This window comes from Emys orbicularis, chromosome 9 (genome assembly GCF_028017835.1).
Source record: "Emys orbicularis isolate rEmyOrb1 chromosome 9, rEmyOrb1.hap1, whole genome shotgun sequence".
Lineage (NCBI taxonomy): Eukaryota > Metazoa > Chordata > Testudines > Emydidae > Emys > Emys orbicularis.
The window spans coordinates 73,307,824-73,325,897 of NC_088691.1; the positions used below are offsets into that span (position 1 = coordinate 73,307,824).

The window sequence follows — 18,074 nt, forward strand, 5'->3', positions numbered from 1 at the left end:
ATAGTGGAGCGCCTAGCAGTAGCAGTACCACTAGCAGCAAGGAAACCAGGAAAACCATTAGTTTGGGTACTAAATTAGACATTTTAAAGCGTTTTGATGCAGGCGAGCGTGCAGTAGACATTGGCATCGCTCTAGGTCTTACTCCGACCACTGTGAGAACAATTAGGAATAATGACAAGATCAGGGCTAGTGCTCAGTGTGCAACACCGCTTAGTGCTACTACAATAAGTCAATCAAGAAGTAGTTTGCTGGAAAACATGGAACATCTTCGCTCATGGTGGATAGAGGACCAAAACCAGCAGAACATAGCTTGTATCACTAGCAAAATTAGAGGTAAGGCAAACAGTTTGTATGACGATTTGAAGAGAGACCAAGATGAAGGATCACAGACAGAGACTTTCACAGCAAGTTGGGGAAGGTTTGATCGGTTCAAAAAGTGCTTCCACCTGCATAACATCAAGATGTCCGGTGAGGCGGCTGGTGCCGATACTGCAGCAGCTAAAAAATTCCCCGACTATCTCAAGAAAATAATTGAGGAAGGTGGCTATTCCCCTAAACAAGTCTTCAATGTCGATGAAACGGACCTGTACTGGAAGAGGATGCCTGAGTGGACTTACATTTCCCAAGAGGAGAAGACAGCGCCTGGATTTAAAGCAGCTAAAGAGGGTCTAACCTTGCTTTTAGGTAGTAATGCTGCTGGAGACATGAAGATGAAACCACTGACAGTGTATCAATCTGAAACACCACGCGCGCTCAAAGGATTTTCAAAGGAACACCTTCCAGGCATTTGGAGATCCAATAAGAAGGCATGGATAATTGGAGCTATTTTTTCAGAATGGCTGGCTCTCTATGCTGTCCCTGCATGGAAGGAATACTGTGCCAAGGAAAATCTTGATTTCAAGGTTTTATTGCTTATTGATAATGCACCGGCTTATCCAATCAACCTAGACGACCTGTACGAAAACGTCAAAGTTGTCTTTCTGCCACTTAACACCACATCACTCATCCAACCCATGGACCAAGGAGCCATCGCTGCATTTAAGGCGTATTAGTTATGCCATACTTACGACCAGCTCATCAGAGGCACCGATGGGGGAAGGCAAACCTACAATTCGGCAATTTTGGCATGACTACAACATCCTGAAGTGCATCAATAACATTGGTGAGTCCTGGGCTGAAGTTACTCAGGCATACATGAATGGTGTGTGGGGAAGTAGTAGCCTGAATGTGTCAATGATGTAAAAGGATTTAAAGATGTTGTCCCCGCTATGAAGAAAGATATCCTCTGCTTGGCCAAGAAAGCAGGTTTTGATGAAGTGGAAGAAGCCGACGTTACACAAGTTCTGCAATCACACGGAGAAGAGCTAACCAATGAAGAGCTGATGCAACTAGAGGTGACGAGAGAAATGGAAGAAGAGGGCCAAGAAGTAGAAGAACCACCAACCTATCGAAATTTGACTGCCAAACGTCTTTCTGAAGCTTTCCAAAGGATTGAAGCTGGCTTGCAAATCCTGCGTGATGACGATCCTGACAGGGAACGCAGCTCCAAAGTGATTAGGGGAGTTGGTCATCTAATGACTTGCTATAAAGAAATTTACAAAGAGGAAAAAAAAAGAAGAAGAAAAAAAAGAAAGCAAAACAACACTCTAGATGTTTTTTCAAGTTCAGAAAGTTCAGCAAGAGGAGCAGCCGGACAATCCACCCTCTTCCACTCTGACTCCACCACCTCAACCAAGCTTCATACGCAGCAATGATGATTGTAGTATTAAATTTCTTGTTTAAAATGTATACAATGCCTTTTTGTCTGGCAAAAATTTTTTCCCCTGGAACCTAACCCCCCCTATTTACATTAATTCTTATGGGGAAATTGGATTTGCTTAACATCGTTTCACTTAAAGTCGCATTTTTCAGGAACATAAGTACAATGTTAAGTGAGGAGTTACTGTATTTCAGAGGAGATGTAAGAATACAGGACCAGGTACCGTACCAGGATGTATTAACCAGCACTGAAGACAAAAACAAAACAAAAAAACCAAAACAAAAAACAAAAAAAAAGGGATCAGTTTTGGTCTTTAAAAAAAAAAAAAAGTCATTTCTAAATGAATTTTAAACTAACTGCTCTTTGATCACTTGTGCATAAGGCTACAATTTAATCACTGATATTTTTCAGTAAAAGTCATGGACAGGTCATGGGAAACAAACAAACAAAAAATCACAGCCTGTGACCCATCCATGACTTATACCATAAATACCCCTGATTGAATCGGGGGGGCGGGTTAGGGGAGGGGAGAAAGAGAGAGAGGCAGGAACCCAGGGGGGCAAGAGGCTGCTCTGGCCGCTCCTGGGGCCTCTGCTCAGGTGGTCCCCGGGGCCAACTGCCCGGTTCCAACAGAGCAGTGGCTGGCTATGGGGCTGCCTGAGCATGTGGCTGCAGAGCCGATCCTGCAATGACCAGTGTTGCTGTGCTCAGGACTGCTTGGGTGGCCCTGGGGTCAGCCACACAGGCCGCTGCAGAAGTCACGGAATCCGTGACTAACACAGAGCCCTACTTGTGCATAACCGTCAATTATATGGACACTGCTATGGAAGAGTTTTATCTGTGCCCCCTCTACTGGCTATGAAGCAGCAGAAAAACGTTTTTCTTAACTTACATAAAGAAAATACATTAACATACAGTTCAAACAACATTATGCATCAAATTGCTACAATTTTAACTGAATTCAAGCAAAAGGTACCTGATTAACTCTGTTTTTTGCAATTAACTTTGACAGTGATCAGGGTGAAACTTATCCTATTCAGTCCTAGAGTAATACAGAGAGCCAAGGGACCGAGTTTTGGAAGGAAAGAGCGATTTTTTCTGGGTTAACAATGTGAGATTAGAAAGTAAAATCTGATCCCCAATAATATGTACACCTCTACCTCGATATAATGCTGTCCTTGGGAGCCAAAAAAAAAAAAAAAAAAAAAAAAAGTCTTACTGCGTTATAGGTGAAACCACGTTATATTGAACTTGCTTTGATCCACCACAGCCCTGCCCCCCCGGAGCACTGCTTTACCGCGTTATATCCGAATTCGTGTTATATCGGGTCGCGTTATATCGAGGTAGCGGTGTATCTACTTCCCTGGCTTCACACACACAAAAAGTTACATTTTATGCAAACTCAGTTGCTTAATATTTGAAGGAATTCAGCTACCCTTAAAAAAAATAAAAAATAAAAAAGCACCATGTTAATAACTCTACCTCCTTTCAAAACAGGAAAGTGATTGCCCAAGAGTGTTTTACGTGCAAAAAATAAAAATAAAATTACTTGAGTGACCTCAAAGTGGCTACAACAAGGTCACCAGCCATTTGGTTTATCAGCTTTGATTAATGAACTGTACACATTTAACAAACATTTTCTGTATCATATTCAGTTACTTTTATAATAGGAGATGCATAGTCTGTGCAACTCACTTAAGGTCTTCGTTAAAACAATTTAAAAATTGTGTAGTCATTTCACTAAATTATACCAATAAAAATCACCCTTACAATAATTAACTGCATCCAAATTTTGCACCAATTTAGCTATAATTTCTAACCCAATATAGTTAAAGTGATTCAAAAAAATGTTTGACTCTAAACTTAAGGCAGGTCTAACGAATAAATTGTAGTAATACTCTGTCCCCCCCCAGTAAAGCATGCGAAATACAATTTTTATACAAGTTATTTAGAGTAACAAGCAATGATTCAGTTTTGAAGTCCCTTAATACATGATTAAATAGTTATTCCAAGTGTGTTTACCAGTAAACTATAAAAGGTACAAGCTGTAAAGGTATCAGGCAAGTTTAGCTTGCCAAGGCCTCTCAAGGCTTTACAACTCTTTTTACTCATGAAAAGTGGAAACCTTTCCCTGGTGATAAAGGGTGGCTAAAATCATTTTTAAAGCAGAATTTACACCAAGATTTTCAGTTCCCCCCCCCCCCCCAAGATTTTTTCCAAAGTCTCAAGTTAACATCCTAGTTCCATATTTAGATAATTAAGTAAAGTGACTTAAGACCCCAACTTTAGGTTCCTATTTTTGAAAATAGCAGCCTTAAGATATTTTAAAGTAAGTTTCTGTCCATATGATTGCAAAGAAAGCCTTCATGATTGCAGAGAGCCTTCCTAATGTGAACCAACAAACTTTGAGAAGTTACATTATCAGTTTCAGGGATACTCTTCATAATCCTGGAAACAGTGTTAATTTCATATTGCTGCTGGGAAAAGTTACTAGGTAAGACTACATCTTTGTTCTCCTACCCCCCAAAACACACCCAACCAGGTTCAGGAACAGCACCCTGGCAGAAATCCTAATACCTTCTCAGTGGTGGCAGATGACAGAACAAGGTGCAATGGTCTCAGGTCACAGTGGGGGAGGTCTAGGTTGGATATTAGGAAAAACTATTTCTCTAGGAGGGTGGTGAAACACTGGAATGGGTTGCCTAGGGAAGTGGTGGAATCGCCATTCTTAGAGGTTTTTAAGGCCCAGCTTGACATCACTGGCTGGGATGATTTAGTTGGTGTTTGTCCTGCTTTGAGCAGGGGGGTTGGACTAGATGACCTCCTGAGGTCTCTTCCAACTCTAATCTTCTATTATTCCTACCAACCCAAGTAGTAGGGTCTCTAAATTTCTCCCTAGGCTCCTATCCTGAACCTGTAGAGGTCTCTCCCAATGTTTTTCTTTTTGAAAGTCTATCTCTGGCCTGCCAGTTTACTCCTTTGGCTAATATGGAAAGTGTCAGGCTAAGCAATGTCCATATATTTAACTTCATTGTACTGAAATCTGACTTGCTTTTAAAAGAGTAAAACTGCTTTCATACTATTTTAGAAAAACTAAACATTTTGCAATAATTTAATATGCACATTTCCCCTAATGCCCTATGACAAGTCCAGAACAGAGGTTAACATTTCCTCAAGCACAGTGATTTTTCCAACTGAAATTTTGCTACTTATCTAGAATATTCTAAGGTAAATATGCATTTTAGAAATGTTACAATTGTGAATTAAGTTTCTGTTCAGTCACACACTTGACTGATCTCTTCCTTTTTCTTCTTTTAAATCCTGAAGTAGAAAAATAGACTACACAAAGCTATATATGTCATATTAAAGGGTACTATCTGACTGAGTGGAAAATCCAATACTCAACTTGCACTTCTTGAAAAAGTTTTCACAAATTGATGTGAATATTTATTTTGCTCATTTGAACCTGATCTGAAAGTTTAGGATGAGATTTTTTAAAAGCGCACAGTGATGGCTTAGCCCTGCTTCCACTCAAATTAGTTAGGTCAACAAACAATGCATAAGTTACCCCCTCTTTATAGTATCATGCCTTTAAAATCAATCAATCAATCCATCCCAAACCAGTTTACATAAAAGTCTTCTGTAGATGAGCACAAGGCCATTTGGCTAGCAAGTCCAGGGACATGTCTACACTATGGACAGACTCAGGAGTTCTCAACCTTTTTCTTTCTGAGCCCCCCCGACCCACCCCTTCAAACATGCTATAAAAACTCCAGGACCCAGCAGGGGGCCTCAGTCCCACTGGGCAAGGGGTGTGGTCCCCTCTGGCATAGGCATAGTTTGACTGGGGTGGGGAGGGGGAGAGAAAGAGGGGTTGTGTGACCTAGCCCTGTGTGGGTTGAGGGGGCACAACCAAAAGTAACTCAAAGGGAGGAGGGGACGCCCTCAGGTCAAAAAGGCTGAAACCCACTCAGGGGGGTAGCTAGGGGCTGTGCGCTAGAAGGGTCTGTCCCCCCCACTTCCTGAGGGTTCTGCAAGCCCCAGAGCCAGGTCACCCCACCTGGGCGGCTCTTACTGGCTGCACCAGCAGTCAAAGAGGGCTGGGAGTGGAGGAGCAACTGCAGCCCCAGGCACCACCAGCAGGAAAAGGGGCAGACCCCATGAAACTGGCTCACAGCCCTCCAGGGAGCCACAACCCCTGGTTGAGAACCACTGGTTTAGATTACTTCTCCTGTTTTGGGGGTTCTCTAAATACAACCTAAAAGGGAAAAAGGTTAGGGGAACGTGGTCTGGCTGAGGAATTAGAGTAGACATGAAGCTATTAGTGTTCCAAGCCTTGCAAAGGAATTGAAGAAAATGGTAGCAGGAGCTCAGCTTTACAGGTGACCTTGATATTCTATCTAGGTTCTTATATACAACCCATCACTATAGCATTCAAGTATCTCATACGGATGAATTTATCCATAGAACTCCACTGTGAGAAAGACATTATTCCCATTTTACAAATACAGAATGGGAGCAAACATTAAGATACCTCCTCAAAGTCTCAAGACATATGTGGTAGAGTTAGGAATTTAAACACAGACCACCTGAGTCCTAGTACAAGCTCGTAAGTGAGGTGACTATCCAATGAAGGTGCACCGAGAAGGATGCACCAAGAATCAAAGTAGAAAGACCCCATAGCACACACAATCATTGAATGTTTTAAAGATTTCTCTGCATTTTGCCTTTAAAACTTGATCAGAAGTCAACATGAAAACCTCACACAAAGTTAAATGTTCTGTATGGTAAATGCGAAGGCCTAATTTTGGTAGATTTTCATAGTAAAGTCCCAAGCTTTGAGAAAGTAGTAGTACTGTATTCTCATTTTGATTACACAAGGATTTTTTCCCCTCCGGATATCCTTAGTTCAAAAGGAATTATTTTGGGGGAGTTCTATGACCTGTGTTATAAAGAGATCAGACTAAATCACCACAATGGTTCCTTTTGGCCTTGGAATCTATAAAAAGGTTGTCTATAGTTTTATCTATGTTTTATGAGTCAAATGTCTATACTTAAAAGGAAGAGAGGTACACTCATCTACCCAATAAAATTCTGAAGTAGAATTCTAGGGCAGAGGGTGGGAAGGGGAGGGCCATGGTGATTAAAAACTGCAGCTCCCATAGGCTTTAATGGAATTTGCAGATGTTCAGTACCTCAGCATTTGGCCCTTAACTGTAATAGTCATTTTTCATCTAAAATAAAGTTTCATAGAGGAGCATTTATTAGAAGTCTATACCATATACAACGAGCCAGCTAAACTGAATTTTGATCAACAGACAAGAACTTAACCATAAGCCGATGCATTTACTAGCGAGCTCAAAATTAATTAGCTTAGGTCTAGTGGAACTATTTTGCAGATTGCTTCAGAACCAAAACAAAAAAGTCTATGTAAGGTTTTATCCAGGCTGAGTTTCAAAAATAAGACACTTCACCCTTCCAAAATAAAATAAATAAGTGAATATTTATCAGCTTACTTGCTAGTTTAGCCTGTAATCCTGAAGGTCCAGGTTTTGATGTCTCTGACTTTGAAGAGCCTGGTAGAGACAGTTTTGTTTTAGGCAGGCTAACTTTTGGGCTGAAGCGAGCGGCCCAGTCAAACTTTGAAGAGCCACCTGTTTTACTCGATTCTTTATCTCTGCTACTCCTTCTGGGACTGGGACTAGATGCAGAACGGGAACGCCTCGCCTTGCTCTGGTCTTTTCCTTGTTTTACTCTGGCACCCTGAGGAACAGTGGAAGAAGCAGAGGCAACAGCAGAAGAGGAGGAGGATGTAGAAGCTGAAGAAGAAGAATCAGTGATGTTGCTACACCCAGCTTTGGCTGAGGTCGCTGATTTTGAAGCCAGTTTGCTGGGTTTTGCAGACCTCTCTTCAACGCCAGTTGATTCAACTGCTGTACCACTCTTTATACAAGATGAACTCTCTGTCCTTTTCCTTTTCTGACTTCGGGAGCTACCGGTAGCTCCACCCTTTCTGGTATGAGCCTTGCTCGTTGATGGCAATTGTGCAGATTTCGACTGCTGTTCTTGGTCTAAGTGTCTTTTCTTAGATTTTGTATGTGGCTTGTTTGTTTCCGAGAAAGTTTCAGTATATTGAAGTGCTTTGGGTTTTTTAGCAGAGCTAGGGGAATTGGTCCTGTTATAATCTGGGCTAGCACTGCGTTTCACTCCTCGAGAATTGTCTTTCTTAGGCACCTGCCCCGTTTTTTGTCTTTCTGAAGTACTGACTTTGTCTGGGTCTTCTTGTGGTATTATAACTGCAGATGAACTACAGCCTCTGCAGAAGTAAGCAGAAACAGAGTTAATACAATACTAAGTTACAAGAAACTTTACATTATTACAATAATTGAGACTTGACTTATACTAATTGTTGTCATTCAAGAAAAAGGAGATATATCCTAATCACAGTCCATTATGAGGTTTACATTAAACAAGAAAAACATGCTTAGATGAAAAAGGTTGCATTCCAGATTTCAATGATGTAACTTTACTAGCATGACCAAACTAAAATAAAAAAGCTGCAAAATAAGAGCATGGAAAACTGCCATCTATGGATTTTTAGGAGAGTTATGAGATGATTTTAAACACCATTTGGAGTATAGTACCTCTTGTTTCACAGATGACAACCAAAATACCTCAAGCCACTATGAAACTAGTATACTGTATACCTATTTGAGAACAAAGTTCCACAAGAAACCAAGGAGTATTCAGTAATGCATAACCAGTCAACTGGATTTCAGGTAAGGAAAGATTTCTCATATACAAGTGAGAATTTTTTTATAAAGTGATTGCAATTTACCTTTCTTATTTCATTACAGTCACATGAAATATTTAAAAATGGTTTAGTTCTCTTCAACAGGACTGAAATCTGATCTATTCTAATTTAAGGGGCAGGAAGATGGAAATGGTAAGCAAATAAGACATCACCAAGGTTCTGATCACTAAAGCAGTCTGATATCCGATCATTTTATATTTGGTTTAATATATTACACAGTTCAGAACTGTTTGGGAAATTTGCATCTTACCCAACATGTAGGAAAATTTCTATTTTCAGTATATAATCCAGAGCTAGTTATGCAGAATTTGTTTTCTCCCCAGCATTGATGAAATGGCATTTCAATTTGTGACTTAAGTACAATGCGATGCATGAACATTTCAGACACTGACATACATCAGTTGAGCATTAAGCCTAGATTAGTAAAAACTAGATGTCAGACAATTTAGGATAATCTAATCTGGTTAGAGTATTATATACATTCTTGAAGTGCACATTACACTTGTTAACAGGAATATGAAGCAGTTACCTTTTAGAAAAGTGTCCCCTGGACTGCTCAGTAGTAGTATTAGACTGCACTTTGGGTGCCTTTGAAATAGATTTTTTACTCTCAGGAGGGCTATGTGCCTTATGTTTTGCCTGCCCTAAATGTGACCTGTCAGCAGAAAGTCAAAACAGAAAGCTATCAGGAGTCTGAGATGTAGATACAAGCCTGTAGGTGGAAGGTGTTTTTTTGTACTTTATACAAAAATATATTAGTGTAAGTACAACTTCACATACTTCTTCACATCAACCCTTCATTATACAAGATAATACTAAAATTTATTCTTCTCAAGTGTCATGTAATGTTTTGTAAAATGAAATGCACTTAGTAGTGATTTCTAACCAAATTATTTTGGGGCATCTTGAATAAGTAAGACATTGCAAAAAAGTTTCAAACCTAAAGAATTGTTAAGTGTGAAATTATCTGCAGTTATTCTGCTATGCAAGCCCAACCAATTCCCAATTATTGACTCAAGCATGAAAAACAAGACATGACCAGATTTAAAAAAAAAAAAAAAAAAAAAAAACACAACACCCCACGCCACCCCACACACTTTCAAAATTAGGGCAATTTTTTTAAAACAGGGAAAATTATTAACACATCAACCTTGAATGCTTCCATGCATCAGAGCTTATCCACTAAAAGGTGTTTACAAGTTTGCCCCTTTGCTGTTCAATTTCACAAATCCACCAGTAAGGGTTCTTCCATGGGCATAGGTAATCCACCTCCCCAAGAGCTGGTAGCTAGGTTGATGGAAGAATTCTTTAGCTTTTATAAGTTATCCATAGACTGTACCATGGGGTTATACTATTAGGTATATTTCCATCTGCTGCATTTCACTTGTTAACGTTCATGTGCTTCCACTGTTGCTACTTTGACTTTGTAAGAGTAGACCCTATTATGCAGAATATAATATAGGAAGAGGACCAGGCTTTAGGAAAAACCACAAATACTTCAGCTACTCCAGAATGTAACTTGCTTCTTCCAGTAACATAGAAGATATTCAAGGGACATAACTAGGGCCCTACCAAATTCACGACCATGAAAAACACGTCATGGACCTTGAAATCTGGTCTTGTGTGCACTATACAGATTTCAAGGGGGATACCAGCATTTCTCAAACTGGGGGTCCCAACACAAAAGCTGGTCATGGGAGGGGGGGGTGTCGCAAAATTATTGGGGGGGGGGTCATGGTATTGCCTTTGTGCCTACTGCTGGCAGCGGCATTGCCTTCAGAGCTGGGTGGATGGAGAGCGGTGGCTGCTGGCTGGGTGCCCATCTCTGAAGGCAGCACCCTTCCAGCAGCAGTGCAGAAGGGTGCCATACCATGCCATCCTTACTTCTGCACTGCTGTTGGCGGCAACGCCACCTTCAGAGCTGGGCGCCCAGCCAGCAGCCACCACTGTCCAGCCACTCAGCTCCATCGCCAGCAGCAGCGCAGAACTAAGGGTGACAGTACCGCAACCCACCCTACAATAACCTTACAACCCTCTTTTGGGTTAGGATCCTACAACACCATGAAATAGCTGCTTTAAATATGTGAAATTATGAAATGTACAATTTTTTGAATCCTATGGCCATGAAATTGACTAAAATGGATTGTGAATTTGGTAGGGCCCTAGACATAACCAGTTACCCAAGAATCAGAATTTTACACATGCTATTAACTAAGCATGTCTAATTCCTGAGCGTTTGCAAATTATACTGAAGTAGGGGAAGGTTAGAGATTGTGAGCACCTCTGGCCTTGAGAAATCTAGTTCTTAAAGTTGGTTTAGAGACACCAGCGGCAATGGGGAGGAAAGCAGAGGAGTTGTGCACTGACAGAGAGCAGCAGCTGTCCCAGCTTTAAACAGGTTAATAAAGGCTTTTGACAGCTTGTTTCCAAAACCCTATAGAGAATCTACAAAAGTGCGCTTACCAAGACGACAGGCAAGCCATAAGAATAATGGACCTAAGAAAGAACAGCTATGAAACAGCTGCAAAGTCAAGAGATTATGATCCATGGACTGAGAAAGGGAGCTCTATCAGCACAAAAAAAATAGAATGCTATTCACTTTCAAATCTGTGTAACTGTTTCCTATATGGGTTTTTGTAGCTTGTGACTAGAGGAAAAGAAATTTAAAACTTATTTTTTCCCCTCCTATTAAGTGGTATTTTTAATGCAACTGATTTACGACTGGGAAAGAAGTTCCAACAGGCTACCCCAAGAGACTGTATGTTACCCTTTCAAAAGAAAGGATCCAGTAAAGTTAACTGATCTAAAGGTAATACAGTGGTGGCTCAAAGAAGGGATACAGAAAGTGACTAAAATGAGTCCATGCAACAGAATGAGCTGTCAGAGTTGCTGGGGCACTCTATTGCAGGTGACCTTTTCATAATGTACTTTAAAGCTACATTCAGTTTGAAAGCACCATCCACGGCTGTGCAGTATTTTTAATTCATGGGCAGTCAAAGCACGTAAGAAGCTGTCACAACTTGTAACACGTGAGTGAGATGTCAAAAGTGAGAGTTACATATACTATATAAATCTATTTGAAAATACCTTCCTCTAATCCCATCTCTTGTTCTCTGCCATCACTGGAAGCAGGCAAGGCAAATTATTTGAAACTGCTCCGAGAAATCATATAATACACAGTTTACGAAATAAATATTTGAAAGTTGTCTAAGATCATACAAGTTAGTAACCACTACCGCAAGAGAAAGGGGCTAAACCCAAGAGGACAACTTGGAGAAAGCATGCACTGGGTATAAAGTAACCCATCTCAGATTTACATATATTTGACACTAGAAAACTCATGAGTAGTATCCAGCTTCAAGACAAGCGGTGAGCAAGATTAGATCATGACAAAAAATAGACTACCCCTGGTTTAGGTTAAGGTCCAGATTCTTGGTCAAGGTCTAGATTCCAGAGAAAATATAAAAATAAACAATGATAAGTAAATAAAGAGATTTCTGGGTCTGTTCAAAAGCATCTGGCAGTCCAGATTTGACCAGTAGTCCACCTATTAACTACCCTGACCTAAACGGTAGCATCCAGTGCACCGTGGCAAAGTATGTGTAAAGTGGTAGTTGCTCTGCAAAGCTGTAAGCTAAGCATAAGGACTCTCCACCCAGGATGAAATAGCAACCTTGCTAGAAATGCTAAAGGAAACAGTTTAGATTTGACAAAGTCAAATGTTGTTAAGAGGAATTAACCGATTATGGCTATCAAATCATTGTAGGAAGGGAGAGAAGGGGGAAAGGGACCACCAGAGCAATGGAGCAGACATCTTTGCTGAACTGCACATAAATGACAATTGGTTTTTTTGAGAGAAGTCGTTTTATTGGTTTGGGCAGAGTTCAGGAAGCCAGCAAACTCTGGAGTTTAATCCCAGCTCTGACACCAAGCTCCCTATAGCTGGAAAGGCAATCTCCCCACTACCTCATAAGAGGCGTCAAGGATTAGTGTTTGTGCGGTGTTTTCAAGTGTATACACTACAGTAAGTTTAGCACAAAAATTTATCTACCATTGTGTTGTGAGTTTACTTGTTCAGTCTTCCTCATAATGATCACTAGCCTTGAAGGATTTTAGTGTCCAGTTTTGTTACTTCAGTCTTCTTCTTCCAAGTGAAGATATTTAACATTGTTATTTCAATACTAATCTTTTTAGAGTTCGCTATTTATTCTTACACATTCCTTTAGGTTTCAGCCAATTTAGCATACAACAGGATTTGACACCTTGATTTGCCTCAAGCATCAGACTCTCAAGCCTTTTTCAGAGTCTAGATTATATTCCACTTGTGTTCTATTAGCTACTTTTAAGAAGTCTTTCAAGCCTAAGCCATGTCTACACTAGCAAACTTACAGTGGCACAGCTGTACCGATGCAACTGTGCCACTGTAAGCTTATTTGTGTACCCGCTCTATGCCAGCAGGAGACAGCATAGAAGAGCTGATGTGGACAGCACTGTCCGTGTAACTTATGTCACTCGGGGGCAGGGTGTTTTTTTTCCCCCCCACACAAGTGACATAAGTAATACCAACAAAAGGGTAGTGTAGACATGCAATAGAGGTGTAATTTTCAATTACAAGTCCCACGTCAGTTTATTATAGCTTTAAATGATATTTTAACAATTCTGTATAAAAAAAGTTAATACTTTAATTCCCCCAATTACCATGAGAATTCCTTGCAACCTAATATACACAAGAGACTAGAACTATATTGGGCAGCCACTCCATATGCACCCCAATATTTGTGTCTGATGGATTACTTTCACTACCCTCTTAAATAGCCCCTCTAGTTTTCTTCTTTGATGAAGGTTTATGTATAGCTTGTATACAGTCTCCTTAACATCACGCCTCCCCTTTTAAATCCTGGCATAACAACTCCCATGGGCTTTTAGGACCATACAGATTAGTGTCATCTAGTGTGGCGGTTATCCATGTAGTGCAACTATTGTGAAGCGTCTGGTACTGGCTGCTATATACAGAAAATACAAAACCCACAGTGGACAATTACGGAATAGCCTGACCATAAGGGAAAAAAAGTCCTCATAACGTCATCGATTAGTGGATGACGTACACTTCCAAATCAATCTAGTTTTACAAAAAGATTCAGTGGAAAAAAGTTATGAATCTCTCTCATATTATTTATATTTATATAAAAATAAAATAAAAATAAAACTGGTATACCAAATCGATCTAAGTTATGCAACTTCAGCTACGTGAATAACGTAGCCGAAGTCAACGTACTTAGACCTACTCACCACGGGGTTTTCACTGCGGTGAGTCGACTGCTGCCGCTCCCCCATCAACTCTGCCTGCACCTCTTGCGGTGGAGGAGTACAGGAGTCGACGGGAGAGTGCTCAAGGGTCGATTTATCGTGTCTAGACTAGACGCGATGGATTGATCGCTGCCCACCAATCCGGCGGGTAGTATAGACATACCGAGAGTCCTGAGTGTTTTAAATGTAGAATACAATCAAGGATTTTAGGTAGAGAGCCTCCAAGGGGGTCACTGTTGTGGTTGGTTGTCCAAATTGAAAATCTTTTCTATTTAAAGAAATATTTTCTCCTCATGGCCAGCTTTCTGCTTCACTGCAGGATCTCTCGCACTTCAACAGTGAAGTCAGTAGCACTCAACCATCCCGCATCCAGGCTGTTGGATGTAGGGATTCTGGTCTGGATGAAGTGATATTTTTGAAGATAATCTGGAGCTATTCTGTCTAGGAGTAGTACAGGAGGCTGAACAGACATATTAGCCAGAGCTGTCTATCAGGGTCATCCATCAAGATCCGTGTGTTTGCAGATCACTCTGGGATTCAACAAAATGGGTGGATATGCTTACATGAGATCTTGATCCTAAGTATGGGGGGGGAGTGGGGGCGGAGGGGGAGAAGAGAAGGCTTGCCAAGGATTCTGGGATCACTGGAACAAGAGTGGGGACCTCTAAGTGTTGTCTTTGGTAGCAAAGCAAATCTATACCGGGATTTCCCCACCACTAAAATACTGGCGTGATAATGGAATTCTGCTACTATTCACAGCTGGTAATGGACTGTCTGCCTAGGATCTCTGAAATTCTTGCTGATTCCTGGAAGATGAAACATTAAGGTAAACCTATGTTGACACCATGTCCATAACTTGATTGCCTCCTGACGAGATGATGAGGGGGCACCTTCTTGCTTGTTTACATGACATATTACAGATGTGTTGTTTGAAAGCCTGTACAGTAGAATTCTCTTGAACAGTTAGGATTGCTATGCAAGCTAATCTGAACACCTGTAATTCTGTAACATTTATGTTTAGTCATATCTATTTGGGAACAAAGTTCCTTGGATCTTGACATGGTCCAGGTGTGTACACCTCAACCTGTTCCTAATGCATCTATGATCGGTGTCTATAGGAAGTGAAGAGTACTCCCTTCTGAATGTTCTTGGGATTATGTAGTCACTGGACTGGTGGCCCATGAGAGCTGGGACCACAACTCATACTCACCTGATACCTCAGGGGGAGATACATCCATTACATGGTTGGCTGAAGTCCAGGTAGGTGAACTCTGGCTAACAATGTTATATATATATATATATATATATATATATATATATATATATATATATATATATATATATATATATATATATATATATATATGTGTAAGCTTGTATGTGGTGCAGAAATCTGAAGCAGGTTCTTACTGTGGTTGATGGATTCCTTTTGATACTGGTAGTTATTGTCTGAACAGAGTAAAACCTGTTCTTGGGAAGACATGCTTTTGCTGATTTGGAGTTGATAACGACTCCTATGAATCATCATTTGAGAGACTTTTGTAATCTACCTTGATGCCCAGGTGCCTGAACAGGTGAAGGACAGATCAGGGCTGTCCTGATGAAGTCTGCCTTTGACCAGCCAAAATAGATTTGAGTATATGTGAATGTCCTACCTCTTCAAACATGTAGCCACTATAGCTAGGCATGTCTTTCCTATCTCAGGGCTGTGGAGAGCATAAATGGTAGAGCTTTGTATTGTATTGGTAGTAATAGGAAAAGAGGACTAAGGGAGGATATGATAGAGGTCTAAGTAAATAAGGAAGTGTAATTTACTCCTTCTCATAAAAAGACCCAGGGGGTCACCAAATGAAATCAATAGGCAGCAAGTTTAAAACAAATAAAAGGAAGTATTTCTTCACACAATGCACAGTCAACCTGTGAAACTCCTTGCCAGAGGATGTAGTGAAGGCCAAGACTAGGTAAGTTCATGGAGGACAGGGCTATTAGCCAGGATGGGCAGGGATGGTGTCCCCAGCCTCTGTTTGCCAGAAGCTGGGAATGAGCAACAGGGGATGGATCACTTGATTACCTGCTCTGTTCATTACATCTAGGGCACCTGGCATTGTCCACTGTTGGAAGACAGGATACAGGGCTAGATGGACCTTTGATCTGACCCAGTATGGCCGTTCTTATATTCTTAATAATGGAGTCCTACTACAAATCCCAGATACTTCCATATTCTAATTCATTTGGCACACAGGAAGTATAAGTCTTTGAGGAAGAGAGCCACAAGCCAGTCTTGAACCTAAAGGGATGATTAATAAGGATGGCAAAGCTTGCCTCAGTCAGACTGCATATATATTTGTTCAATACTCAGTCTCCTTAGATATAGGACAGGACAAAGACACCCATTTTTCTGCAGAATAAAACGATACCAGGAGTATACGGAGCCTCTTTTATAGCTTCCAGGCCAAGACATGAAGACACTTTTTAGGTTTTTCACGAGAAGGGTCCCTGAAGAGTGACAGGCAAGAGAGGTGGGTAGGGACAATAACTGAAATTGGATCAATTAGCCCTGACAGTTTCCAGTACCCATCGGTCAGTCAACATTACTCTCCAAGCACAAGGGGGGGGAAGCCAGTATCCCAATATCAGGTTTGGGGATGGCTCTTGTCTAATCTAAACACGGACTCTTGCTTCAAACCTGCTGTCTGGAAGCAGAGGAAGACTGGCCAGCAACTGAGGAAGACGATTGTCACCTGAGAGAACAATGACAGCTTTTTTTCTAGGTGGAAACTCACAAAACAGTTGCTAAGGGTAAGTGGGAGTCCTCTCTGGTTTTCCCTTGATATCTAGGAAGTGTGTAATTTGGGGTTCAGCTGGAGCTGGGCAATGAGCTAAGTGTAGCCCTGTAAACTTTAAAGAAATTTAACACGTGGTCAGTGCCTGTGCTTAATAAGTCTAATCTTCAAGGGCAGAATTCTCAGTTGTTCTTTGCACCAGACTAGGGATGTCAGATTTTTAGCCATGATGCTCTGTGCATAGTTACTGCAGTGGCCCTGGACCTAGCCATTATCTGATGCATCCAGGGCTGCCTGTAGAGATTTTGATGCAAAACTCAGATCTTTGCCATTGATGATTTTCAACTCTGCTCTGGATTCCTGAAGGACATTGGCTAGGGAGGAGATAAAGTTACCAACTTGGATAGGGTACTTTGTAAACAAGGCCTGATATATTGATATTTGTAGCTGAAATGATGCTGACCAAGAAGCCTCTTATAAAAAGATACATCTTTGGGACTTTGTTTCTGCGGTCCTTTCAGACTGTGGTCTTCTCATGGACTAGAGAAACCACTAATGAACCTGGTATTATGCAGGTGTAAGATTGTTCTCCACTCAGTACCCCAAAAGGGGTTGGACCGAAGTTGCAAGCATCGTTACCAGATATTAGTTGGTTCATCCTCATTAATTGGTAGTGGTATTCTGGCAGGAGTTGAAGAATGCAAAGTATCAAAAAGTTAGTAATCTATCTTCAATCACCAAAGTCTCTATTTCAAGGGTCTGAGCTCTTTCAGAAACTCCTGGAAGTCTCCATAGTCAGGAATTGAAGAAAGTGACATCAGGAGAAGATGATAGGTCATTGGAAAGGGCTGAAAGGCATTACTCAAAAGGCTCAAGACCAGCCTATTCCTCCTTTGCCAGCTGTTCTTGTTCCTGGTGTACAGATAATGGTCTGACAAGGGGTGCTGAATGGACATGAGCAACACATCTTAAAGAACAACAGTTACGAAAAGGTAGATAGTTTTTTCTTTGAGTGCTTGCTCATATTGATTCCATTCTAGGTGACTCACAAGAAGTATCTATGGAGGTGGGCTCAGTGTTCACACCTTAGCGGCTTGCAGTACTGTTCTACAGAAGCCAACATCGTCCTGGGCCTGCTGAGTAAGCACATAGTGGGACGTAAAGGTATGGACCAATGACCAGGTGGGTTGCCCTACAGATGTCCTGAAAAGACACTTGGGCCAGAAAGGCTGCCAAAGAGGCCTGCACCCTGGTAGAGTGGGCAGTGACAATCGCCAGGGGCGGCACCTTCGCTTGATCATAGCAGAAGTGAATGCAGGCAGCAATCCAAGAAGAAATTCTCTGAGCGGATACAGGGTGACCTTTCATCCCGTCAGCCACAGCGACAAATAATTGCATCAACTTATGGAAT

General features: G+C 41.1%; 1 protein-coding gene across 1 annotated transcript in view; it reads right to left on the reverse strand.

Annotated features, from left to right (window-relative positions):
- Positions 1-18,074, reverse strand: part of TRIP12 (thyroid hormone receptor interactor 12) — a 155,829-nt gene that overhangs the window by 94,817 nt on the left and 42,938 nt on the right. Inside the window, exons 3-4 of the mRNA XM_065411164.1 lie at positions 9,103-9,228; positions 7,276-8,075 (exon numbers count right to left, since the gene is read on the reverse strand). Of these exons, the coding sequence (XP_065267236.1) occupies positions 7,276-8,075; positions 9,103-9,228 (926 nt within the window). The remainder of the gene's footprint in view (positions 1-7,275; positions 8,076-9,102; positions 9,229-18,074) is intronic.